At 40.1% G+C, this 26,224-nt stretch overlaps 1 protein-coding gene across 6 annotated transcripts in view; it reads right to left on the bottom strand.

The window, feature by feature from the left end:
- Nucleotides 1-26,224, bottom strand: part of kcnip4a (potassium voltage-gated channel interacting protein 4a) — a 79,181-nt gene that overhangs the window by 1,475 nt on the left and 51,482 nt on the right. For 3 of the 6 annotated variants that reach the window (XM_079672362.1, XM_079672363.1, XM_079672365.1), the window contains 6 exons: nucleotides 7,223-7,347; nucleotides 2,903-2,972; nucleotides 2,491-2,561; nucleotides 1,923-2,030; nucleotides 1,463-1,567; nucleotides 75-137 (listed from right to left, as the gene is read on the bottom strand). In XM_079672362.1, the coding sequence (XP_079528488.1) occupies nucleotides 75-137; nucleotides 1,463-1,567; nucleotides 1,923-2,030; nucleotides 2,491-2,561; nucleotides 2,903-2,972; nucleotides 7,223-7,347 (542 nt within the window). Of the gene's footprint in view, nucleotides 1-74; nucleotides 138-1,462; nucleotides 1,568-1,922; nucleotides 2,031-2,490; nucleotides 2,562-2,902; nucleotides 2,973-6,699; nucleotides 7,193-7,222; nucleotides 7,348-8,677; nucleotides 14,482-21,594; nucleotides 21,750-26,224 lie in introns of those variants that run through there. The other 3 variants (XM_079672361.1, XM_079672360.1, XM_079672364.1) reach the window with 3 other exon arrangements.

Raw genomic sequence — 26,224 nt, 5'->3', positions numbered from 1 at the left:
GGAAACACAGTGAGGAGAAAAGCAAAGAGAGACACCAGGAGAGAGACAGAAAGGACTCAGGACGTCCAGCTTACGTTTTGGCAGCAGTCGATGAACTCGTCGATGGTTACCACCCCGTCTTTGTTCTTATCCATCTTCTGTTAAAGAGGAGGAGAGAGGAGAGGTGAGAGGAGGTCTCTTTACTGTGATCGATTTACTTAAGGTCCCACAAGGTTCAATCCTGGGACCATTACTATTTTCGCTCTATATAAATGATTTACCATCTGTATGTCCTGACACAAACATCCAAATGTATGCAGATGACACTGTAATATATCTACATGGAAGCAATATGACACATGTGGCTAATGAACTGACAAACACCATGGTTCATGTAACAACTTGGTTGGAACAATGCTGTTTGCAACTAAATATTTGTAAAACAGTATGCATCTTCTTCACCAAAACAAAGTCCTCTTGTGTTGCGCCAGATGTTTTTGTGTCAGGGGAGAGGCTACAGGTGGTGTCACAATACAAATACCTTGGAGTCATGATTGATTCAACACTCAATTTCAAGGCTCAGGTTAAAAAAATATGTAATAGGGTCAAATTCAGTTTGTCGAATTTTAGGTTTACCAGAGATTACATGTCAATTGAGGCATCTCTGATGTACACACACTCTATGGTTCTCTCACACATCACCTACTGTTTAACTACCTGTTCACATGCCAGTACAACAACATTAAAACCACTGGAGTCATTGTACAAACAAACACTCAAAATACTGGACAAAAAATCTGTTTTTTCACATCACTGCCCAATACTCCAAAAATACAACTTGCTAAGCTGGGAAAACCTCATTAAACATGCAAATGCTTGCCTTTTTTACAAGATTGTCAACGGCCTTACCTCACCTCCTCTTAGACAGTTTATTAACATATGCACAACTGCAACTAGGGTAACAAGAGGTGCAGCGAGAGGAGATTGCATTATTCCACTCAGAAAAAGTTATTTCAGTCAGTCTTCATTTTCTGTTAAAGCTGCTCAGCAATGGAACTCAATCCCATCTCCAATCAGAGACCAGACCACATTCACTTTATTTAAATCAAAGCTCAAAATATGGTTAGTGGGGAATCAGCTCTGCCGGCACTGACCCAATCTTCTGCTCCTTACAACCCACTGCCTGTGTTTAACATGTTCTTTTGTTTTGTTTTATTTGTTTTGTTTTAATGTTCTGTATTTTAAATTGTTTTATTTAAGTATCCCAGTAATGTCTGTTGCATGTTTTAAATGCATTGTATTTATTTGTTTAAAATGAAATGTGTTTTAGGTTGACTTTTAAAATCTGTCCAGGGACTACAGATGAAAAATAGCCTCTTGGCTAACTCTGGCACATTTACAGAAATGTTCATTAATGTGCACTGTCCCTGTTAAATAAATGAATAAATAAATAAATAAAATCGACAGTTAGAGAAACACTTGCCTGAAAGAAGATTTCGACATGCTGCCGAGGCGTCTCCTCTCTGAGGACGGGGTACGTGCATTTTCCCATCATGTCGTAGATGGCCTTCATGATGTCTAGCATTTCCTGCAACACACACAAAGGGTCAGGTTACTAAAATAAAATCAGAATCAGATATCCTTTATCTGTTGCACATCGGGGACATTTACATTGGGACCACAAAGGGACAGTTCAGGTAAAAAGAGTAGGCTATTCAAGTTCTTTACATCTGGGGAGCTGTAAAGATCATTTAGATTTGATGTTCTTGAGATTTTGAGGTAAAGAAGCTTCTACTGCTGCTTAAAAGTACCATTGTAGGCTGAACAATTATACATTATTTATCTATGATAGGGGGTAATATTAGTGGTTAAAGTGGTTAAAAGTGTTAACACAAACGGTATACTGTAAGATATGTGGGTGTTTCAAGCATGAAGGGACATACCTCCTTAGTGATGTATCCGTCTTTATTAATATCATACAGGTTGAAAGCCCAGTTGAGTTTTTCCTGGATGGATCCTCGCAGGAGGATAGAGAGACCCATCACAAAATCCTGCAGAGAAAACAAGACTCACTGAGAAATATCCAACATATTGAAATTTCAAAAACAGCTTTATGCTACTCCTATGAGATAAACAAATCATCAAGTAACAATATTACATGCAGGTTATATTTCAGCTAACATTTCTGCAGGATGTTAAGTCAGGATATATGAGAGGAACATGATGAAGCACCTCTTTATTCCAGTTATTAACAATCTCATAATGAACTGCACATTAGATTAAAAGAAGGCTTTTTTGTTCTTATAAGCAAAAATCTGCTTTTCAGAAATATTAATCGGGTGTACGTTAACGGACTCGGGCTCATTTACAAACCGACCTGCACGTTACACAATGCCCATGCCAATGCCCAATGCCCATGTTAAAGTGACTGACACGTTCAGTACTCCAGTCATTGATATGAAGGACACTGTAGTTTCTTTATTTTAGGAATAGAAATATCTTAATACACACCTCAAAACTCACAGAGCCGTTGTGATCTGTGTCGAATGCATTGAATAGGAAGTGGGCATATGTTGAAGCATCTACGGAGAGAACGAACATGAAATCAGAAAAAAACTGTAATTACAGAAACATCTGCTGCACACACAGAAAACAGCTCAAAGGAAACTTTTGTGGACAACTTCAAAGAATCACAATGTATTTTGTTTTATGATGAGAGAGGAAAAAAGGGCTTCCAGCATAGAGTTAATCGCTCTTCTTCTTCTCTGTGAACAGATATATCAAAGCCTCCTAATGTCTCCCTCTTGTTACTCGGGAACCATCTTTGCATAATGATGAGCCTGCAAATACAAAACACCCCCTGCCTTTCCTTGGAAGGACGTACAGTTTGAATAACATGACTGAGGGCTCACATGACACAAACCTCCTTGAGGGAAGAACTGAGCGTAGATGTCTTTAAAAGTGTCCTCGTTGACGACTCCGCTGGGACACTCCTGAAAGACAGAGACGAGGTGCACGTTTAAGACTCGCTCATTAATTAAAGTCTTTACATCTGAGTTTAACGCGTGCGACTGAAACCTCCTGAAATGCACACACTTCACTGAAAGGTCCATTTTTAGGAGCGCATGTCTTGCATACAGCGGTTCAACTTTTAAGATACATTCTCTTTAATGAGAGTAGAGAATAAGAGTAAGTGTTATTATAAGAACTTTAAATCTGTTTTTTTAACCCGAAAAACGAAATAGCCATGAAAGAAAATGAAGGGAAGAAATATGCACTTTTGTGAGAACTTGCAAACTTTTTAATAAGCTACTGTAGCTTGAAAGAATATTAGTATGAGACCACAAATGAGACAACAATTAACCTAAAGTCCTTCTGCCAGATCTTAACCAATTAGATCACAATATTTTAAAACAACTTAATTGTAAAATGTGTTGAGCGCTAGCCAGTGGCGCAAGTGTTACAGAGTGATCTCAAAATGTTGCAGAAGTAAAAAAAAAGGATTCCAAAAAAGCAGTTTTCTTTAGGGATGTTAACCTTTGCACACCATTCACATGCACCAAAACCTATACACCACACTAAAGGAAAGGAAAACCCCCAAAAGCTAAATTGGCCCCTTTAACAGCAGCTGCAACTGTAATCTTTCTGACCTCTTCTGATTAAACACATGTCAGCATTTTAGTGTGTTCCAAACACTCTTCTACAGGTTCAATGTCTTCAGTGACGCTGCACACTGTGGCAGGATATTGGACCTTTGGGAGAGAAGACGTTATGCAGCTGGATTGTCTGGAAGGGGAGGCAGATGTGCGTCTGGGTTTTTGTATTCAAAGCAAATCAAAGATAAGGAACAAACTGTATGGAGGGAAACAATAATATGAACATGTCTCTGACACAAAAGACATCAAACAGCAGCAAATAAAGAATAACGTTTTTATCTGAGAATCAAAATTACGTAGATTCAAACTTTTGTTCAGGAGAGTTTTGTGCTCCATTTCTTTTCTTTGAGACAAACCGTTTCCTCATTTTGACCCAGTAAGAGTCTTCCTGCTTCCTGTAACCATGTTTGATTAGAAACACAATGGAGGCGCTGAAAACACAAAGATGAGACTATCGTCTTGCTTCAAACCGACTCCCCCGACACTCTACTTCTTCTACTGTCTCATAGACCCAGATACCATTTTTGGAGGCAGACAGAATGAGCACAATCCGTCTCCATGTTGTAGTTTATCGGCCCTGATTTAATGAAGTCTGTGTGAGTTCACTTCAACTAGCGTATAAATCTAAATGAAGCAGCGTGAGGAGAGTACTTTACATTTTATGTAGCATAAGAATAATCAAAATATAGGGGAATTGGAATGAGTTACACTTGCTACATTCGAGAATAACATCAATCGTGCAGACAGATGACAGCATTTTGTTTCCTTAATGCTGATGAGTTTGATAAGAAGATTGATTCAAAGAAGCAAGTATTTCGCGACATGGTTCAGTTTACTAAACAATTTGGAGAAAACCTTGAGCATGTTTGTACTTCTGACACATTTAGTGGTTGTTTGTGGAGCTTCTGTTAATTAAAGCAGTGTTTATGTTGTGCAGTAAATGGGCTGTCAACCTGTGCAGAGAAATGTCATGTAATTAAGTACTTAGAGAAAGGAGGGGGAGGTTTTTCTAACATGTAATGTAATGTGTGTGAGTAAACAGATGGGTAATTTTAGCTGTCAACACTAATAGCACATTTATTAAGAAGGTCACAAAATGGCTGCTTCTTCTTCTTCTTCCTCACACACCTGAAGGAGAAGTAAAGGTCAGTAAAAACTTTGTAATGAAGTCTCACACCGACAGAGTTCATCTGATCTGATTCTATCGTCTCTCCTCAGCCTCAGGATGACACAGTTATTGGATTTAGAATGTGTTCTATCTAGTTATCACGTACAACGCACAAGCTCTGCAGTTCAGTTTAAAGTTCAGTGAAATAGTTTCTTCACACCTGAGCTGCCTTCAGGTCACATCGGGATAAACTTTGATGTCGCAGAGCTAAAGAAAAAATCAGGACCTCACTCACTCTCTACCCGATAATATTTTTATAGCTGTTCATTTATATTCTAAGGAAGTGCCTCAGCGTACATTTCTTAACATGCATGGTACATAAAAGTGAATTTATTCTTATTTACTCCTGTATCTTCTCTCTAGTTTTTCACATATTTGTTTACCTCTAAATCCAAACTGAAATCATGCGTAAAAGTAGTGTGTTGTGTCGAATCAAATTTTTCCCTTGCCTTTGTATGTTGTCACATTTCACACATTATTATTTGACAATCTAATTAGGGAGAGTGAGGGGTCAGAAAACGTATTTGTATCCATTTGATATGCTTGTGTAATCAGCTTATCCGTGATAATAAAATCGCAAATACAATCTGTGAAATGCAAAGCCGGCTAGGCATGAAATTCCTTTCTGAGACTGGTGAAGCGATGCGGCAGTAAGGTCTGTGGGGAACACAATAAAAACATGCTAACAGACGCTGATGAAATCAAAACTGAGAGATCTTAATCTGATTTCCGAGGCCGTGTCCCGGACAGTGAACTGTGAAAGCCCCGCCAGACGCGAGGAAAATTATTGTGTAATATCCTGTAGTGTGAACTCAAAGATTTCTCTACCTTCAAGAATGAAATCCATCCTTAAGAGCAGGACCTAGACACAGGAATTATTTTGTTCTCTGCTCGACATATTCCTGGATCTATACAAGACAAATCTCCACTCTGGAAGCCTCTTAAAGATTGTTGTCGAGACAATTGACCTCCTCCTGCCACCCACAGGCTTTTGATTAGCTTGGAAACCCTGCACAACAAGGACGAAGGGGCCACACTCCTCCTTGCGGGAACAAAGCCAGCTCTGATTAGTCTGTCCGGATCCTAAGCGCTCTACCAAAGTCACAGAGTTGGAGCAATTCAGAGACGAGTGTTTGACCCTGACAGTTAAAAGTGGTCTTTGGACGACGGACAAAAGCTATTTAGTAGCTTCAAGTGCCATGACAAGCTCTCTGGGGCTAATCTTGACTTTGGAGACAACAACATCTGTCTAATTACACAGCAGTGATGAGTGACACACAAAGAGATGTGTGTGTGTGCACAGGCCTTTCACTGAAGCCATTTGTTTTTTTGCAAACAGAAGTGACACGGAAGGTTGGAGCTTTGTACAACCAGACCTTGAAGAGACATGTTTAGGCACCAAACACAAACTGAAAGGGCTTAAGTTAAACGAAAACATAAACAATGATGTAGTTAGTAGCAACCTGTCCATCACTACATGTACTGTATCCCAGCCCTAAATCCTACGCTGCTTCATCGTCTATTTGACTTTAAGTTGGACCATAAGTTAGTTAAGAATAATCACCATTTTGTATTTAAGGGGACTAGAACAAGATATTGATACCACAGAGTAGACTCACCAGGGACATATTTACTTGACAAATCAAGGAACAACCAGCAATTTATCATGAGGGTAACATGAGTGTTTGCACAACATTTTGTAGCAACCCATCTAAATATTGAGATATTCATAACTGAACCGAAGTGGTGATCTAATGGATGAACAGGAAAATAATGTTAAAGTAATGTAAAGAACCTTGGAGGGTTCCAATAAACACGCTCGATTCACTTTCTCAGTGTTAACGGAAGCATGGTAGAGTGAGCAGCACATAAAGGCCTCATTAGTGCACTTCTTACCTGTCTCAAGTGGAAGGGACTAATGGCTGGGGCACAGTGCAGACTCAACAGGAAGCTGAAGCCCAGTGGGGGTTGATTCTGGGTTATCTCATTACGCCTCACAGCAGAGGTGACGTAGAGGGGAGGAGGTTTTATACGAGCTGCCCTCCGGAGGACTCTGAACTGATTGCTCATCAGTAACAACATGTCGCAGGTAACAGCTAATTATCCTCGGCACGGGATTTCATTCTCGTCGTAAGCACACCACTTGATAGTGTTGGGATGAAGATGATTCAGCAAAATAGCATTTATCAGAGAGTTGATTTTTATTATTGAAAGGAATAGATCAAACTCCTGTCAACAACAGCCGGATATAAAAAAAGAATAAATTGTTATGATCCGTATTAGTTTTCCCTGTTTTATTTTGTCCCGTGAAGATCTGTCTTTGGTTTCCTGTTTTATTTATGTTTTATTTTGAAAAGTGTTCACCACCCATTTTGAAAAGCCCACTGCGCTTCACAATACGTGGCTTCCCGTCACTCACGTTTTTGAAGCCGCGGTAAAGGATCTGCAGCTCCTTCCGGGAGAACCGCGTCTGGGCTTCAAGCTGCTCCAGGCCCTCGGGGCGATGGCGGACTGTCGACAGTTCAAGCTCATCTTCAACGCTGTCTGCAGAGGAAGAGGAGGAGGGTCAGATGTGCACAGATGCTACAGAGTCCGATGCAAATGAGCGTGCTTAAAGCTATAGTTTGATATTTCAATATCAGCAACAGCTCAGAAAACAAACAGATATATATGCAACTTTTTCACATTTTGGCTTTTAATAGTGACACACTCTGTAAAAACTTGTCAACTAAATAAAGTGATTCCCATTTGTATTCAATTCAGTTCCTTTTATTCACAAAACTGTCATAAGAACAATTATTATGTGACCCTAATAAACTATGCAAACATCATAATAGATGTAATAAACACATTAGCAGGAAAACAATGGCATCAATTAAATGCATTTCAGTTGTTAAATGGTATCGAGTACTTTTATTTGCAAATGTGACTTCACTTCAAACAAAAAGCTCCTTCTTCTCTTCACTAAATGCAGAGATAATTAGTGTTATTGATGCCCCCGAGCACTTCCTCTTCATGAACCCTGTGAAACTGTTTAATGAGCTGTAATGAAGGCAGCTGCTGTCAGAGACCACACCGTCCTCTCAGCGGAGAGTTTGAATCCTCTTGACGTTACAGGGTCTCTCAAACACCTGACGGGAGACACAGACCCTGAACGCCTCATTAGCTTCAACGGTTCTGCTGTGGCACAAAACCAAAGAGCCCCTTCATCTAACTGACCACCATTAACCTGCTGATGTGGAGCTAATGCTTGGTATTCATAGGTGAGGTGAAGGGATATTATGTCAAGAAATAAAACAGCAGCTTAATCTCATTTCCATCATTAAAATGAGTCCAGAATGTAGACTTATAGCTGCAGATATTAACAGATAAGAATAACAGATTTTTATTACGTGAGTAACGCTGTATTTAAAATAGCCTTTTCTGAGAAGAAAATGATGGTTTGGCTTCAATAATTATGCTTGTTACAGTTATAGGTTGGAATACATACTGGATGTGTGTTTGTTTGTATAAGTTATGGACACAAACTAAATCATGTTATAGTGGGTTTTGATTTCACAGTAACAGCTGTATTCTGTGTTAAAGTCCAAAAAATGACCTTAACCTTAAACGGGATGAATATGATGAAAGTATTCTACAAAATGCCACATTTATTTTTTCAATCGTGAACAAATGTGTGTACAAAACACTGACAAAACAGTCAAATCTGAAAAAGAAATATCACATTGACGTATTCAACATCCATTCTTTTTAATCATTCAACTTCAAAACGTCATTCATTGAGTATTCAAATTGATTTCAGACTAAAGCCTTTATGTTCGTAGGAAAAGCATCTTAAACAACAACAAACATCAGCACAGAGAGCCTTGAGGACTTGCTTTGAGAGCTGGAAGAAGACTTTTTGGCTGCGGAGCACGGGAAGAGCCTCATGATTCGAGCTCCCACCCCCGGCCTGTCGACAATCTGAGGGTACCCTGAAATACAGGTAGACTTACGGTTACCCAGGAAACCAACAGCCTCAGAACTTAACAAGAGGACGCTGGACATGCAAGACTAGAAGGTCTGATAGAGTGGTGCAGGGATGTCGTATTTCTGAAGTGGATCCTAAAGGCAGCATTTCCCAGGTTTACAAAACCATTGACATCCAGACAAGGGGACAGGAAGTGGTCAAATGTGTCCTTTTTCCCGGTTTTATGACTCATTCCTGCAACACTCTATAAAGGTCATCTAGACATCAGGCTGCATCACTCCTAGTTCTTCAGGACAACAACACACTGCTAGTTTAAAGCACTGAATGTGGTTATATTTGAAAACAAGTGCGGGATGAGTTCCCTTTCTAGTTTTTTTGTGTGCATCTACATGTAAACCTACAGCAGCTAAACTCAGTCATAAGCAGTATGTTAACTTACATTACTTATTCAAAAGTCTCCCAACAAATTGTAATGTACTAATCTGAACTGAGTGTAATGTGACAGCTCATTAGGTGTAAACTTTCACACAGTCAAGCATGCACCTGACCAAAAGTGTGGTTTACCTCGTGTCGCTCAAACGTAAGCAGCTTGATTGGTAAACTAAAGCGGTCTGTCCGAGGTTTAATTAATGACCACAACACACAGACTCTTATTTTCTGTGCTCTGTGATTATGAAAGTCATTAAGAAGTTCAACACCTTGCCTACAGCCTGCAGTCGATCACAGCAAACCTGAATAATAAAATGTCCTCGCAGGTGAGAGTTATAGCTGAGACAGAGCTAGTCAATTAAAGTCAATATGGCAGGTGGGAGTTTTAGGAGGACTTTATAGATCTGGGCTATAGTATAAGGACATAGTGGGTATAATTAAATCATATCTGCACGCTGGTCTGGCAATATCATGGAGGTCGAGAGGAGAATCATCTGAAGATTAACGGTATCTCTCTAAGGTTGAGTGAGTTTGTGAGGATGTCTGCATGCTTTATCTAGCAGGTAAATGTCTTTTGAGATCATTCTCAGTAAAGAGGCAGAATGCACATTATATAATAACCAACATTAGGGAGCGAGTTGATCCTGCTAAAGCCTCACAGTCAGAACAGGTCATAGTGCCCTTTTTAAGGACACGATTATTGTTGAGATTTAGAGGATGAAGAGACAAAGTGAAGCTCCCATCTTTTATCTGCCTGACACACACCTTCCTGAGTGGTGGGGGTGGGGGTGTCTGAGTGAGAGCATGAACTAGAAAGATGGTTTTCTTTTGTTACAAAGTGATATTGTCCTTAGAGAGAACTTTATACAGAGACATGTTTTCGAGCTGTGAGCTCAAGGACAATGTTGCATGCATCAGTATCTTTGTCTAGACCTGAGCAATGTCTGCCTGAAACGATCTGTCCTTTAACTAATAGGAAGAATGACTGTTGGTGAAAAGCTAAAAGAACATGAAGGCAATACAAAAAAAAAATCTATAAATAAAGCAGAGTTTGAGTGACTCAGGGTTTAATCAGGCGGGAAAAGAGCATGCAGTCAAGGCTGTCTGATCAATGTATGCCCTTTGAGTTTATTGACTAAATGGATCTGACGCTTGAGTGTGTGTGTGTGTGTGTGTGTTAATGTAAAGAGCAGCTCTGGCAGGCTCCGGCGACATTACCCACAAAGGTCAAAGGTTACGCTTTTCCTGGAAAACAAAAATGGATGTTGTTGTCCTGAAGAATCACGTATATCAACATGGAGGATTCTGAAAAACATTGTACTGATGCAGTCGGGACGTGCACACAAAGCCATGCCATACTTTTGCCTTCCTTGAAAGATAATCATATTGCATCTCATCAGAAATGTCCTTTATAATATCCATCTCCGAGTAACAAAGCTGTCTCTGCCCGCAGCAACAGAAGATAATAGGATTGAATGCCTTACGGGTTGTAAACAAAGACAAATGCTTCAGCAAAATATAATTACCTTGAGAAAATAGCGTAAATAAAGCCGTAAAATGCAAAAAAATGCAAAAATACTGACAAATGAACTTGAGAAAATCACCCGACAAAATGAGTTGGAAGTTGATCAATCATCAACAATCCTTCAAGAGATTCATCTCAAAGTCAGGCTGGAGGGGAAAACCTTGCTAACCCTACAGTAAATCAATTGATCCATGAACCGGAGAAGAGTGGCTATTAAATATTTGATAAATCCATACCATGCGCAAACTCAAATGTCTTAAGTTCACCTCGAATGGCTTCTTGATAGCAATACATCTCGGGTCAAATCTGGTGCCGAGGCCGCAGTTTGCTCTTGCTGAGTCTGCTGTTTCTTTGTTGCGGTGAGAGCGTGCATGTACAGTAAGAGCTGCACCGAGGCTAATGATGGCCTGTGGGTCCATTATGGGATGGATGAATTTAATGCCGAGTGTGCAAAAACCCCTAAAAACTATTGAATGGATTCGACAGTTTTAATCTGTGTGAAATTGGTCAAGTTTTAAATTTAGGCCATGATAGCTTTCATCTGACCCTGGATTTTATAAAAAATGAAAATCTAGCTACAGTATCACCGTCATGTGCTTTCTCTTCAGAGCTTCTCTGTTCGTCTCAGAAAGGGTTTTATTTTGTACGATTTAGCACCAGATCCTCGTCCCTTTAGCACCACGGTGGCGCCGAGAAGGCTGCTCTCTCTGAAGTAGGCCACAACTCAGAGGGAAGACAACTTATCTCCCGACAGCGTGCATGATACTACAGGCGGCGGCTAGGGTGTGAGAAACATCTTCAGGAGTAAATTAGATGATCTCTGACCTGCGGGGACAGAGGCTCTGAGTTACAGCTGACAGCGCCTCAGTGACCTCTGTTAGTAAAAGGCCTGTTTACACATAAGCTGTGGAAAATATCCTCTAAATAATGAAAAGATTAAAGCGTAGGTCAAGGAGGTTACATTATCGGCTCCAATAGTGTGTTTGCTTGTCTGTTGGTCAGCAGGATAAGACATTTAATCTTTTGTAAAGTTACAATGTGTAATATAATGCATTGTGCTGTATGTGTCAAATAAATAAGGTTTTCCAGATAATCATTGATGCAGGGATTATGGATTTATTGGGTCATCACACGGTCTCTCTTTGACAGCAGTTGTGTCGATAGTTTAGCTAAGGTTTGGACAATTGAAACAAATGGAACACCTGGGCTAAACTCAGTTCTGATCTTATCTCAACCTGAGCTCACTCCTAATATAGCCGGCTAACTCCTGGCAAAACAACACGGAACAATCACCAATACAATCAGTGCGTCCACTGCGGTCCATTAAAGGGTCAAATACGTCCACATGGTGCAGATGACGGCAGATAAAAACGGGATAATAAAGTTACTTTCAGGGTTTCACAGTCAAATGATAATTTGAAGATATATCATTGGGTTTGGTTTGATTGGAACATTGCTTGAGGCACAGTAGAATCCAAAATAATATGTATGGGACATTTTGAATCCCTAATGTTAGTGAATGTATCTGTCAGCGACGTGCACCAGTGCTGCCCTCCATCTTTCTACATCTCTTTGGTTGTCGTTCAATCTCAATCCTGCCTCAGAAGTTATTCATTGCTGCCTTTTGGGAATGTAAATAAAAGCTAATTTCAATGAAAACTGACGTGTGGCCTTTCTTTGCCCTTTGTGTAATGAGCAATGGTTTGCGTGGAAATGAATAATAACATGGACACTGTCAGTAAGATGCAATAGAAGAAGTAAGAATATATAATGCTGTCTGAACCAGTGTTCTTTCATTTCTCTTCTAAAATACACTTGTATCAGAAAACATATCCTGATTTTATCTGAATTTCGCACTTCAAGTTTAATCATTCATACTGACATTTCATTTCATTTTTCCCTCTGTGAAGCACTTTGTACTTTTTATGAGTGCTGTGTAAATAATGTTTATTCATATCATTTTGACATGTTTACTGTCCTCACACCAGGCGGTAAAGTCAGTGGTGTCTTATCTCTTTAAAGCCTACACTGTCTCCTGCAGCTGGGGACAGATGGCGTTAATGTCAAATCCTTGCTTCTTCCAAAAGTGACATTTTACCCTTTAATTAAACACAGTGGGTTCAATGCAACTGCAGAGTCAAACTAAACACTTCCCTGCATCTTCATTAGCTAGTGTTGATACTAAACATTTATATTAATCATGGAAGACATAACAACTGCTTGTTAGATTGCATGATAGGTTGAAGTGGGTGATTTGCAACATGCTATGCAGTCTGGTAACTTTTTTCTTCCATCCCTCTAAAAGGTCAATTTGGTATGAGTAACACATAAAACATTCACAGAAAGTGTCTTTTGGGCATATGAAAGGTGAACCAATCAGCAGGAGAGGAGATTACTTTGAGGAAGGATATTTATTGGTTCAGTGCGTGGACAGCAGCCTCCCTTAGCACGTCACTCCGTTCCCCAGGCTGCTCGTTGTTTTTGAGTGAAACAAGGACACAGGTGGCAGACACTTTGTAGCTTTAGCATCAAGTTAAATTACACCAATTGATACGGAAACAGGGATGGCAGATGCTGCTGGAAGCCTGAGCAGCGGTGGATTTGATCCAGGCTGGCATCATTCCCACCCAAAAACAGAGAAAAACAGAATAAGCCCAGTGTGATCATAATTGTACCTGCCTGAAGTTGTATGAACATTACTGGCATGAATCACCTCCCAGCAGAATACTAAATCAGCGGTGTTGTGTCGCTGTTTTGATCTATTGCTAAAGATAGGGCAAATTATAAAAAGCATTGTAACATTTTTCTTGTACTCAAAACATGCACAAATAAGACAAAAAAAAACATGTGTTTCTCAAAGCACCCGCAAAGGATTAAGTGATGCCAAGCAAATCAATATAGCATCTCACTGCTCCTGTTTGCACGTATTTAAATAAGGTTATACTGTATGCAGACATTGGGAGCAAAATTGTCCTTTTACATGACATTTGTGTCATTTTCTTTTTACTAACAGACTATTATTAAAAAAACAAGTAAGGATACTCTGCATCATGTTTAAATTGTTTCCCTACAGTTTTGAGGCATGCTCTTTCCATTGTTGTGCCAAGAAAAATGACATTTATATTTTGTCACATGTATCATTGAAATGAGAAGAAACTAGTTTGAGCTTCAATATCTTTTCTGTTGGCAGTTACACACAAATATGGAATATGCAACATGCTTTAAAATGAACTGTGCAAAGGTGGTGCAACATTAAATGCAAATCCAGACCTGCCTGAGGACAGGAGATTAAGTGTCTTAGCTTCTCTCCCCGTACTGGGGGTGTCATGATTTCCCATTCGCGGAACCAAATATTTTCTAACGCTCCGAAACAAATCAAAGCCGACATCCAGGGTACCAGAGCTGATGATTACACTTCGGCTCTAGCAAATGTTAGATCTGCAGATCCAGTCAGTAAAAAGAAAACTAATTCAAACAGTGTGTAATGAAAAAAGCTCATTTTATATCAGATAAATCAAACAGATTTGTTCTTCTTTGGTGGGCCCAAATACAAATAAGACCAAAGATTGTAGCAGGGGTGAGCAATATGTCTTTGGTGTTATTTAATAAAACAGCCTCCAGTTCCTTATGGCAGGCTGGAGACATTACTGAAAAGGAAAAAGATGAAGGCAGAGTCCCAAAAACAAAGCATGTAGAAAACTTTACTGAGTGCACAAAGACCAACTGTCTGTCAAATCGTCCTGAATTAAAAAAAATCATTAAAATGTACTTATCCATGTGTTTTACTGCCAACACTTAAAGGCTGATGTGAATTAAATCCAAGCTCTCTGGGAAAAGACCTGTGGAAACAGAAGCCATGATTATTCCCCTAAGGACAGCTACTGCGAGACAGAAGCAAAAGTAGCACATAATACTAGAATGCATTAGTCTTCGCTTTCCACCATCAGCGCACTGTGGCTCCTGCACTTACAGTACAATCGTTATAATCAGATTGCTAAATCAGAATGTATGAAATGTCAGAGTGTGGACGTTAAATGAAATGACGTTATTTTCTGTGTGTGCAGGCCATAATGACACCATCAGAGAGTTACAGGAGAAAGAGCAGTCTACGGTTTTAATGGCAATCATTCGTCACCTAAGTGTTTCAATAAGAGTCTGTCACAAAGAAAACCTTTCTACAGCAATGAAGAAAAAATCACTTTCAAGATTGTAAGCTGCGATACGATTCGACATTCTCCAAGAGGAGGGAGTCTTTAAAGCCTCACTTCTAAGACAGTCTGTGTTGCACATAAAAAGCCTGAGATCCAAAAAGCAACACTTTTGAACTCAAATGAAATGTTCTCTATATACTGTAGCTCAGCCTAAAGACACACTGAGGCAATATGCCATCTGTCATGATTTGAGACTGTGGAAAACCCCCAAGTGAAACTAAGCTGGCCTGGCGTATTTCATTCTATGACAATGAGGTTTCCCTCTTTAACTATAAGGCACATTTGTTATGTGACAGAATGTTTTATGCATCACAAAGATAAGAAAATCTCCTGTTTTCTTTTTTTTTAGACGTCTTTTGTGCTTTCACCATTTCTCTACCTATGTATCTATGCAACTGCAGGTACATTATTATTGTGTGTATTCAGATGTCAATTAATACCCAGCTCCGTGTAGTTTTTAGAAAAGCTCTTTATTTCTTGTGTTAAAAGTGTCTGGCTTAAAAGCAGTTAACAAATGAAATGTTATGAGAATCTTAGTTATGTGCAGAGCTAACTGAACACTACACTTGAAGTGAGAGAAGTTCAGTAAGCAATCCATTTATCACACTTCTCTTTACATTAGCAGAGCCAACTAATGAAGCGTTCCCACCACTTTATCCCCAATCAGTAGAAGGAACTAATGAACTCTTGGTTCAGATCAATCTGAACCAGGGTTACAGAAAGAAAGAAAGACTTATTGCATCTATACAAACTGCAAAGGACTATAAAGTATGGATATATATATATAAAAAAGATAGGATACTAACATTATTTAAGCCAACCGATACACAAGGTGTTCACAGAGCTCGATATGTTTCATTGTCTGTATGTGTTTGCAGGAGAAAAGAGCAAAAAAGACAGAAAGTGTCTACACCTTTGCTTTGTTCATGCAGGAAGGTCTATATATTAACCAGTACAACAGCTGTGATACCACTTGCAACCAGACAATTTACAGTATACCAAATACACCCTGTTTTAATTAACAAAAATACGACATACAAAACGTCTAGTTTGTTCAACCCAGAGGAAAAAGGAACAATGAGCTGTTGGCAAGGAACTGCTGAATGATTTATGAGAATCTATGTCCTTGGCTTGAATATGGAAAACATTGTTGCTGGATTCACATGGCAACATTATTATTCATTTAGTTTATTAAAGTCATCTCCATGCTGAACGAGCACTGTTTCTGCAACCTTGATTGAAAAATGGATGAAAGCACAAGGGGAGACTCAAGGTTTATGAAACAGTGATTTTGCTCTATCAGATTAAACTTTGCACCATTTTCTGTCTTTTTCCCGTCTGCACATACACATTTAATAACACCGGAGATGAGAATATCACACACTGCTGCTAACAGACTCTGTACATTATACTGCATCCCAGCGCTGCTTTAATACACAGGTCATTTAATTAAATACATATGTGTACTGTAGGAGTACAAGTCCCTGCGCATTGGGAGCATTTGAGCACTTCAATCAAACCTCCTCCTCTCACTGCGTGTTATCTGAAATGTTTTCATCTACATTGATTGCTCCAGAGATCTTTGTCCTTGCTTTCCAGACTCAAATTGACAGAACAAGTCTTTTTACTTTCATTAATCTGCCCGTCCTCTCTGTAAAGACACCAGAGAGACCCATAACTCTGAACACTCAGGAAAAGGTTAAGTCAATCATGTCCCGCTCTCAATAGGCATCATGGAGGATAGCCAAAGGGTAATTGGGCCGTTTCATTGTTGTCCTTTAAATCGATCTGTAAGAATGTAGCAGGGAAGCTGCTCACAATCTCAAACCAACGTGATTGTTTCCATACTTTCATCTTTTAAATGCTTTCTTGAGAAACAATGGGATTTATTTTCCCCAGTGGACATAGCCGTTTAAATTAGCTGGAGAGATCTTAAACAATAAAAACTCCTACTGAACCAACTTGGATTTGTGCCTCGACAAAGAAAACAATCCTTCAAGGATGCAGTTTATTCCACACCCCTAAAACAGTTTGTGTGTGTTTACTGGAAATGTACACACTTCTGCACTTAACAAAATGAAAGCACACTTTAATATGTTATAGTGTTTCACTGGCAGCCGACTTTAAACATCATAAATACCTGGACAGGGAATGAAGACATCAAGACTCACAGCGTCTGCCTCAGACTCTAACCAGCTTTACTCCACATGATGTGATTATCAACGACAGGCCCATCAGAGCTGCTTCGTCACTACTGAATGCCACCGAGCAACAGCAGAAAGGTCAGCCATCATTTTGTAAAATACAAATTCAACAGGTCTGTTTTAACTTCTAAGGGCACTGGGATGACAATGAGCTTAAAACATGTTCTTCACCTGATCCTGGACGAGAATATTGAAAGCTTTGCACTGGAAAAAACGGTTGAAATGATGTGTTGGGAGGGACAAAAAAATTATTTTAGTAAAGTATCATAGTGATACTTGACTTTCTTCCTAATGCCCAGCCTTAACCAGAAGTTTAACCAACCAATCAGCTCACAGCAAGGACCAGAGATACAGACACTTCTATTGGACGATAGAAGGACATATACTGTAACTTGTGGCTGGAATGTTAACTATATTGAAAAATATATTTAAGGATCCCCTCTGATTTAAATATTCTCCAAATTCCAATGGGTTCCTGTTTGGCTCACGTTACATCCTTCCGTAATTTCTTCCTAAAATTGAGCAGGTAGCTTTTACAAAATCCTTATCAAATCACAAACTCATAGCCAAAATGCCCCCTCAATCATGACTGCAAGTAAAATCAGTTTCACAACCGGTCCAGGGTCAGCGCCGACACCACACTGTCTCCTGCCAGGCCATAAATCCACACGAAGGACACGGAGAACATGAAAACTGTGTTAGATGGATTTCAGCGTTAAGACTCTGTCTGCAACTCCAATGTTAATAGAAGACGGTGGGTCCAAATTGACACAGTGTTCCATCCCTGTACTTGTTCATTTGTGTGGGTTTGGTGTGTGTCTGTGTGTGATTAAGGGGGCATGGGGTGTACCTGCGTGCGGTGAACCAGAAAATTATTAATCATTGTGTGACACACTGATTATTCAGCACCCTTGAGGCATTGCTCAGCACTTTGCCATAATAGCCCTGCATTGTAGAAATGTACGCATGTGTGTAAGTGAGTGAAACAAATGCATGTCGCTATGTGTCTTAGCCAATCACACTAGAAAATAATCAACAAGAGAGATTCCAAATTTCTACAAAAGTAATAGTATTTCTAACAAGAGAGCTCATTATATAATATTACTAGCCAGCTTCAGCCTTGGGACAGTAAGCAGGAACACATGCAGTCCAGCTACATTCATAATTAAAGTTGGAGTGGCTGCCTATATTCACAGTACAATGCTCTGCTGATTGTGCATTGGCTGATGCAATGAACTTGTTATATTTCTCTTTCTTATTTTCCGGTCTGAAGTCCTTACAATCTGCAGTACTAGTGATCAGAGTGTTGTACAGTCCCTGCAGGCCAGATGTTTCCCCCCCCACCTGATCTTAACAAAGCGTTCATTGTGTCTCTGCCAGATGAAGCTACAGTAGAGAGGGACAGTAGAATACAGACAGAGAACTTTATCAGCTCACAATCTCTCCTGAAATGGAAAGATGCCACTTCAGATCTACAGCCAGGTCTCTGTATCTGCCACATAGAAGCTTAAAGGTGGACTTTTATCCCCAAAATGCCTGTGTGCCACTTCTCAGGTGGATGTGATGGCAGTGGGCAGTTCCCAGCTGTGGGAAAAGTGGGTTTGTGTAACAGAACTGTAAAAAATCAAGTATTTCTTGTGACTGCTGGGTTTTTAATGATAAAGAGAAGATGCCTAGGGGGATTCTGATCTCAACACTGCATTATTTCTGGAGTTATGTGCTGACATTATTAGTAGATTAATGAAATAATTGGATTTGAAAGCGTTGAGAAAAGCCAACAATTCAAAACATTGCTTTGGCACTATAGGATATTGAAAATGAAAAGGTTTTCCATTATTTTAGGATATTCTGTGGACTTATTTATAAATATTTCCCCCCCCCATCACCATTACAGTAAGTGGCTGCTTTCAGGTTCTTAAATGAGAGGATTTGAGTATTCTCTTTGTCAAATATAATAGTAAAATAAGTATCGTTAAAAAGTTTGCACTGTTAGTTCGAATAAGCATGGTACGTGGGCTGTGGGAAATATAAAGTAAGCATATATACTTGTTACACAATTGATAATGAAAATAAGTTTGAGCATCTATGAACTGTACCTGTTAATGAGGTTTAGTTCCCCTCCACAGATTGACCCACAGCTGTTAATGTGTTGGAAAGATCCTCATTTTCAACATTACACCCCCCCCCCCCTCTCCTGAACATGACTTCACATCAATATCTGTATTGACCGCTCATCAGGGAGCAGATATTCTGCGAGTAACTACCCAGCGAGACACCTGTGCTGAATACTGATCACACCATGAGCAGACAGCTCGGCCTTGACGTCTCCATCGTCTCACCGAGAGAAGATAATCAATCTGATGTTGGTGCATCTGTTAACACGGAGCGGGGGGTGGGCTTCAACTCACCTGAACCGTTCAGTGAAGCATGTAAACTGTCCCCGAATGAAAACACTGCTCCCATGTGCATTAAATATAACACCTCTGCTTCATCCAAACATGGGGTCAGCTTTTCCCAGCTGCACACTTCTCTTATCTCCCTGAATATGCACACAGCGTGTTTACAGAACAGCAGTGTGATGGATGTGCTGGTGTGGAGCTCAGACTGCTGACGATGCTGCTCCACTTTACTTAATGAGAGGACTGCACTCGGTCCAAACTAAACTCTTTAGTGAGGCTGACATACACACACCGTTCCCAAACAGTGTGAGAAGTTCACTTGTAATTCACACTGACATGATTAAGTTGTAATGTGATTGTTTTCCGAGGTGATTAACACTACCGTTAACACTATTTTGTACACACAAACAGGGATCAACCCACATACACCAAAACAAAAATATATTTGACATCTTTCCTGCTAAACATCTTCCTCCTTGCACTCTCACACACATCTCTGTCACATCTCTGTCTCCATAACTTCAGTAAGACAGACCATTTGTTTCTGTTCTATGTCACAGAGTCCTACTTTGGTATCATGACCTCCATTAACTTGACATGTTTTCATATGGCTGCCTTTAAGTGTGTTTCAAAGGAAATCTACGACCCAAGACTCTGAAGTGTTGAGGGAAAACAAGTTAATTTTATTCCTGCCTCTTCTTCCTCCTCATGTCAGTGCTCTCTTCCTTACCCTTGCCAAATTTAGTGTCTAAGAGAGTAGAGTGTGTTTAGAAGAACATCAAACACCAGAGATGGCAAAAGTACACACATCATTTACTCAAGTAGAAGTACAGATACTTGTGTTTAAAAATACTCTGGTAAAAGTAGAAGTACTGACTAAGCTTCTCTACTCAAGTAAAAGTAGGCTTCGAAATGTACTTAAGTAAAAAGTACCCATAACTAGCAGCTGTTTTAAAGAGTACCTGACCTCCCTTTATATTAATAGAACAATAATGTCATTGTTAGCTAATAAATGTTTCCATGCTGAACAAGAAGACCAGGAAATGATGGATACACGAATCGTGTTCAAATCAATAGGCAAGCAAAGACTCTAAATAATAATGATCACTCCACCAAACACACATTAAAACTAAAGTAACAAACCTGTTCTGAAAATGTAAGAAGTAGAAAGTACAGGTATTTGTGTTAAAAATGTAAGAAGTAAAAGTAAAAAGTCGTAGTAGTGGAGTAAAGTACTGATACCAGAAAAATCTACTTAAACCCTATGTTGTGTTCGGGTCTCCCGTGACCCGTTTCAAGTTCAAATTATATAATAACTACGCTCTAGTTCTTTGTATCGGAACAAGGCTTCATGATATCCTCCACAACAGCTATATAAACACTACAAAACAGATTTTGACCATTTTAGCCAAGTCTGAAGGTCTCTAAAAAAAAAAGTGTATAATTTGGTGTTCGGGTCTGGGAAGACCCAGCAGAATTGTTGTGGGTCACTCTGGGTCAAATTTGGCCCAATCAAAATTCATCTTTGACTTTAGACATCCCTCCCCCTTCATCCACTGTAACAATAATTTTTTCGCAACATGCACCTGGTCTCCCATCCCTCTGGCCCCCTTCCCACGGGAACTCCACCTTTCACAAAGAATATGTACACTAACACTTGAACCTGAACACACATAATATGCACATCTGAAATATGTGGTGTAATGTGTTTTGGGGCCATAAAACTAAATTACAACAGGGTTGTACGGTTATGAAATAATTATAAGTTAGTTATGATGTAGTTAAAACAATATTGGATGATAGTCTTTATTTTTGAGTGTTTTGGACTGAGATAAATCAAAATTGAACCGAGAAAACCATGAACGGTAACATTTTTCGAGCACAACACAAAGGTTAAGTACAGTATCGAAGTATTTGTACTCCACTTCTTCCCACCTCTGGAAATGAAAAACCCAAGAGGCATCCATTTCCTTTTAGCTTTAAAACATTTCTCAATAAGCAGTTTCTTCTTCCAGCTCCTCTATTCCTCCTCGTCCTCCTCCTCACGTCTTACCCTCGGAGAAGCTGATGAGCCCCAGCAGGTGCAGCAGCTTGATGGAGGCGAACACCAGCACCACGATGCCCACCGTCTGAAGCCCCTCTGTCTCCCAGATGGCACTCAGCATCGCTCCACCCTCTGCTTCCCCACCATACCCCGACCCGGAGCCGGAGCCCGAGCCGGCCTCCTCGCCCTCTGGACGCCCCCCAGGACCCCCCCCAGGACCAGGACCAGCGCTGCCACCCAGCCCCGCGCTCCAGTTCCCCTGCACCCACTCCAGCGCTACACAGCACCTCCTGGCACCCGCCTGCTAGACCCCCGCCCTCCCGCTCCCTGAATCCAGTCTGTGAGGCTGAAAGGTGACGTTAAGAGCAAAGAAATACTGGCCTCAGGTCTGTGAGGAGTCTGACATCATCTCTCTGATCTCCAGGGGTCACTTTAGAAAAGCTAAAAAAAAAAAGAAATAAAGTCCACACAAGCTGATCTCAATCCTTCTTCCTGTCCGCTCCTCGTAAATGAGGAGACATGAGGAGCAAACTCTGCTCTCCGACAGTTTGTGGCTCTTTCTCAGCGCAACCACTGCCTCACTGCGTAAGTAGAGGGAGGGAAGAAGAGAGAGAGGGAGAGAGGAGGGATGGGAGGTGGGCTGCTACGGGGAAGACGCACAACCTCTAGGAAAGCAACCCCCCTTCACATTAGTGATAAGGCAACATGTTGAAAACACTTTTTGATACTGTACTTGTACCTACATCTCTACTATTAATGATGTGATTATACTTTCGAGGCGGGGGGCAAATCAAAGAAAATGAAAAATGCAACCAAAGTGCAATGACAGCATAAGACAATTCATTTGAATAGTATGTCAGTTATTTTGTTTATCATATGTGTTGAGAGCATGTTTTCTGGACCATGGATGAATTTAATTAGAGGAAAGAGTGTCATTCCATATTTATGAGTGTTTTGTTTTGTGTTAAGAGAAAGTTGTAAACTTTAAATCTTTTTTTAATTCAACAAGCTATTTGCTGGGTTTTAAATCATATTTTTATAACCATGTTCAACAGCGTTACGGCATGTTTTCCTCACATCGTGCAGCTCCAGTCAATCTGTCTCAGCCTCTTTACACACACTGATTGAAGAGTATAGAAAGCGAGGGCAGAAACAGTTTTTATCCACGCCACTTCATCATATCTGAAGGGAAACAAAGTGTGTCTAAGAGTGTGTTTGTGTCTAAGAGAGAGGGAGATTCAGGTTCGCAGCAAATAAGCGAGACACCACCCTCTACTGCCTCCGTGAAGTCATTAGCGTCCAGCAGCAGATGATTTCTCCGGCTTGTGACAGGAGAGCAAAAGAAAAAAGCAGGAAAATAAATGGAGGGTCCGTATCCGCCCACACACTAAACACCACTGTGCTCTGATCACATGTGATATTGCTTGTTGTTTGTTTAACTGGTGGAAACTTGAAGAAGCAATCATCACACCTCTCCAGCAGCACACAGGAGTCAATATGAAGCTTTGTCTTGTAACTGGGGGTTGAGAAAATGTGGAGGTTTTTGTAATCTTATATTGTTTTTGGATCATCATCATCAATTTTAGAGTAAGCTTTTCCAATTCTTCAAGATAAACTTTTTTCTTTTTTTTGTTGTGTACTCATGTTTTCAGGTTTAAAATGGATTATTTTCAGCCACCGAAACATCCTCTGCCGTGTTTTCTGCTTTAATTAAATCCACAATGAAGTTAGCAGCTTATCAGCAATGTAAATGTCAAAACCAAATTCCACCATATTACAATGATCACCAAGGTTTATTATTTCAGGGCTCAACCGAAACAATGACTCACTCTCCACTTACTCAATTGCTCTATGATAAATTTCCAATAAAAAGCAGCCCATTCCAGTAATAGAAAAACATTTACATTCAGCCCATCTTCTGATGCTATATTCCCAACAACATAGAATGAGAAAAGGCTTTTAAAAAAAAATCTATACATAAAAGGTCATTGGTATGCGAGTCCCATCCATAAAGTGAAAAATTCAAACCGACAGTAAGACCTAAGGACCGTCTCAGTGTGTGTTGTTCTTGAATTAGAGAAATAAATGTCCTTTTTTCCAGACAACAATACAGTGACGTACACTTCCTGTTGGGGGAATTAGCTTGTTTCAGTAAAGCTGCTCCAGAGCCACAATTTCAAGCATACTACGGCGTACTTCGTTTGGAGAAATTTCGAGGCTGCACATGTGTAGACTCTGCAGTCTTAAAATCCCCACAATGCTTTGCGCACGGACCAATTTCCCCAAATCTGTGGCGGAAAATGTAAGGCGGGGCCTCTCATATGACGCACACCTGTTAGCCTGTTCCACTCTTTGTTTTCCGAATGCCAGGAAGTATTCTTGCCTCGCTTCTGAAACAAGACGCTCGGAACACATGTGCTACCAAGCAAGCGTACTCGAGATTGATAAACACCCAGAGACTGCAGGGCAAAGGCTTTTCTTAAAGTGGCCACTTTAAAGACATTTTACTTTTACCAGTCCACATTAGCTTTCATTATCTTTTATCGAGGCTAATCTCCTTGTGATAGCAGCTAATAAATCATCAACTATTACCTCCACTAAAGAGGGTGCGTTTTCTTTTTTGATTTGTTTGTCTGCAGGATTATGGAAACATTTCTGACCAAATGTTAATCAAACTAAGTAGTAGGGTGAAGCATGGTAGAATTTAAGAGCCGATCTGAATCATTTTTGCCCTTTGCCAACATTGTGATTAAAGCTCTATTCCCTTGGTAAGGAGCTCTTGAAATCTCAAAAAGTGCAACAATCCTGAAGAGAATAAAACTAATTTTGAAATGTTATTGTAGCACAGCGTCCATCAAAGTCAATAACAACTTTGCTAACATCCCATGAGGAACAATTGCTGGTTTGGTTCAAAGCCCACCCCTCTGTCATGTTTGGTGTTGAGTGTATACGCTGACCTACATGTTGTAGATTCATTGACTCCTGGGCGCCAGCAGCTGCCAGCGTTGGGGCACCTGGCACCACATCAAGGGGCCACAGTCACATTACGCTGCCAGAGGGAGCATCGCTCTGAAACTATCCCTGTTCGCCTAATGGTTAATAAAACATGCAGCCGTCGAGATTGACCAATCATAACCTTCCTGCTGCAAACAGATAATATCATGCTCCATACATTATTGAAGCAATGATTGGTGGACAGATGAGGAAAAGTAGAAGGGGGGGATTAACTATTAGAGAAGTGGGGATTCTATCAGCTGTTGACAGGTAAATTATACAACACACATCCGGATCCATTAATGTCAAACACACTCTGAACAATCACAGCATAACACTGCTGCAGCATTTCATTAAGAGCACCTAAAGATGAGGCATGTATGGACTGTCAAAGGCTGTTTTGTTTTGAAAGATGACTTGGCAAGTATGTCAAACAAGTCTTGAGGGAGCCTTAAATCACGACTTTGTTCTCTTAAGAAGAATATATACTTTATAGAGTAATATCAAAGAAACTTCTCCTTAGCTATGGCTGTAAATTTGCTTAGAAAATATAACTATAACAGCATATTAAAACATTTGCTTGTTTCTTTACGACCAATGTTTTACTCCGATCTGCAGTAAACTGTCCAAATTTGGGTCTGGATCATCAACTTAGTGGTGAAAAAGTTATTCTTCTGTCATCTTTGGAAACATTATTACCACATTTCTTGAATAATATCGGGTTGGAAGCTAAAATCTGACAAGTAAAGCTACGGTGCTGATACAGTAATGAGCAATTTGCAAGTGTTGAATTTATCAGTCTACTGTTTGTTTAGTTTTTTATTTATAAAATGTCTTCACATTGGTCAGCATGCCCTACATTGCTGCATCATTTCAGATTATTATTTCATGATTTAACTTTTGATAGATCCCTCGTTGACAGCTTGACCCTCACATGGTTTCAACAGAGGGTTTCTCACCGACACGTACCTCTGACAGTGGGAAATGTCACGCAGTAGACCTTATCTCTGTAACCAGCAGCCTTTTTGTTCTCCTGCCTCTGCCGACTGAGAGACATTGATCTTTGGAAAGATTACACATTTTTCTCACTCATCGCTGCCACCTGTCACGTCACTTTCCATCCCCAGTATTCATAGGGGGGGGAGGATCTTATCAATTCCTGTCTGGGTAGACAGAGGACAACCTGACCACGGCAATCCATCAGTCTAACCAACTGATGTGTGAGAAATACAATAAAAAGAGGAAGGAAAGACAAGCTGATAATCCATCCGTTACATGTTGAATTTAATTAAAGAAAGCAACAACCTCTGGGTTTGTATTAGTTTTTCTACAAAAGCCTGTTAACGAACCACCCCAAGAGCGTGATTTTCGTAAAGTGTTTAACAAATTGGATTTTTCTCTGAGGCACACAGAGAGCTTTAGTAAAAAATACCACACCACCCTGAGGAAGGCCTTGATGTGACCATCATCAATCAAAACGTCGGAGAAGTGGCGATGATGATGAGATCATCCGGCTGTTTACAGACAAGCTCAGGGTCCAAGCATGTGATGTAATTATGGGACACCTGCAGCAGTGTGCTCAGGCATGCACAGCAGCAGCATTAGTGTTTGGGTTGTGTTTTTCCATGCACGTTAACATGAGGCT

The sequence above is a fragment of the Notothenia rossii genome, assembly GCF_949606895.1.
Source record: "Notothenia rossii genome assembly, chromosome: 3".
Lineage (NCBI taxonomy): Eukaryota > Metazoa > Chordata > Actinopteri > Perciformes > Nototheniidae > Notothenia > Notothenia rossii.
Note: the sequence above shows the minus strand (reverse complement) of the source record. Positions and strands in the feature narration are given on the sequence as shown.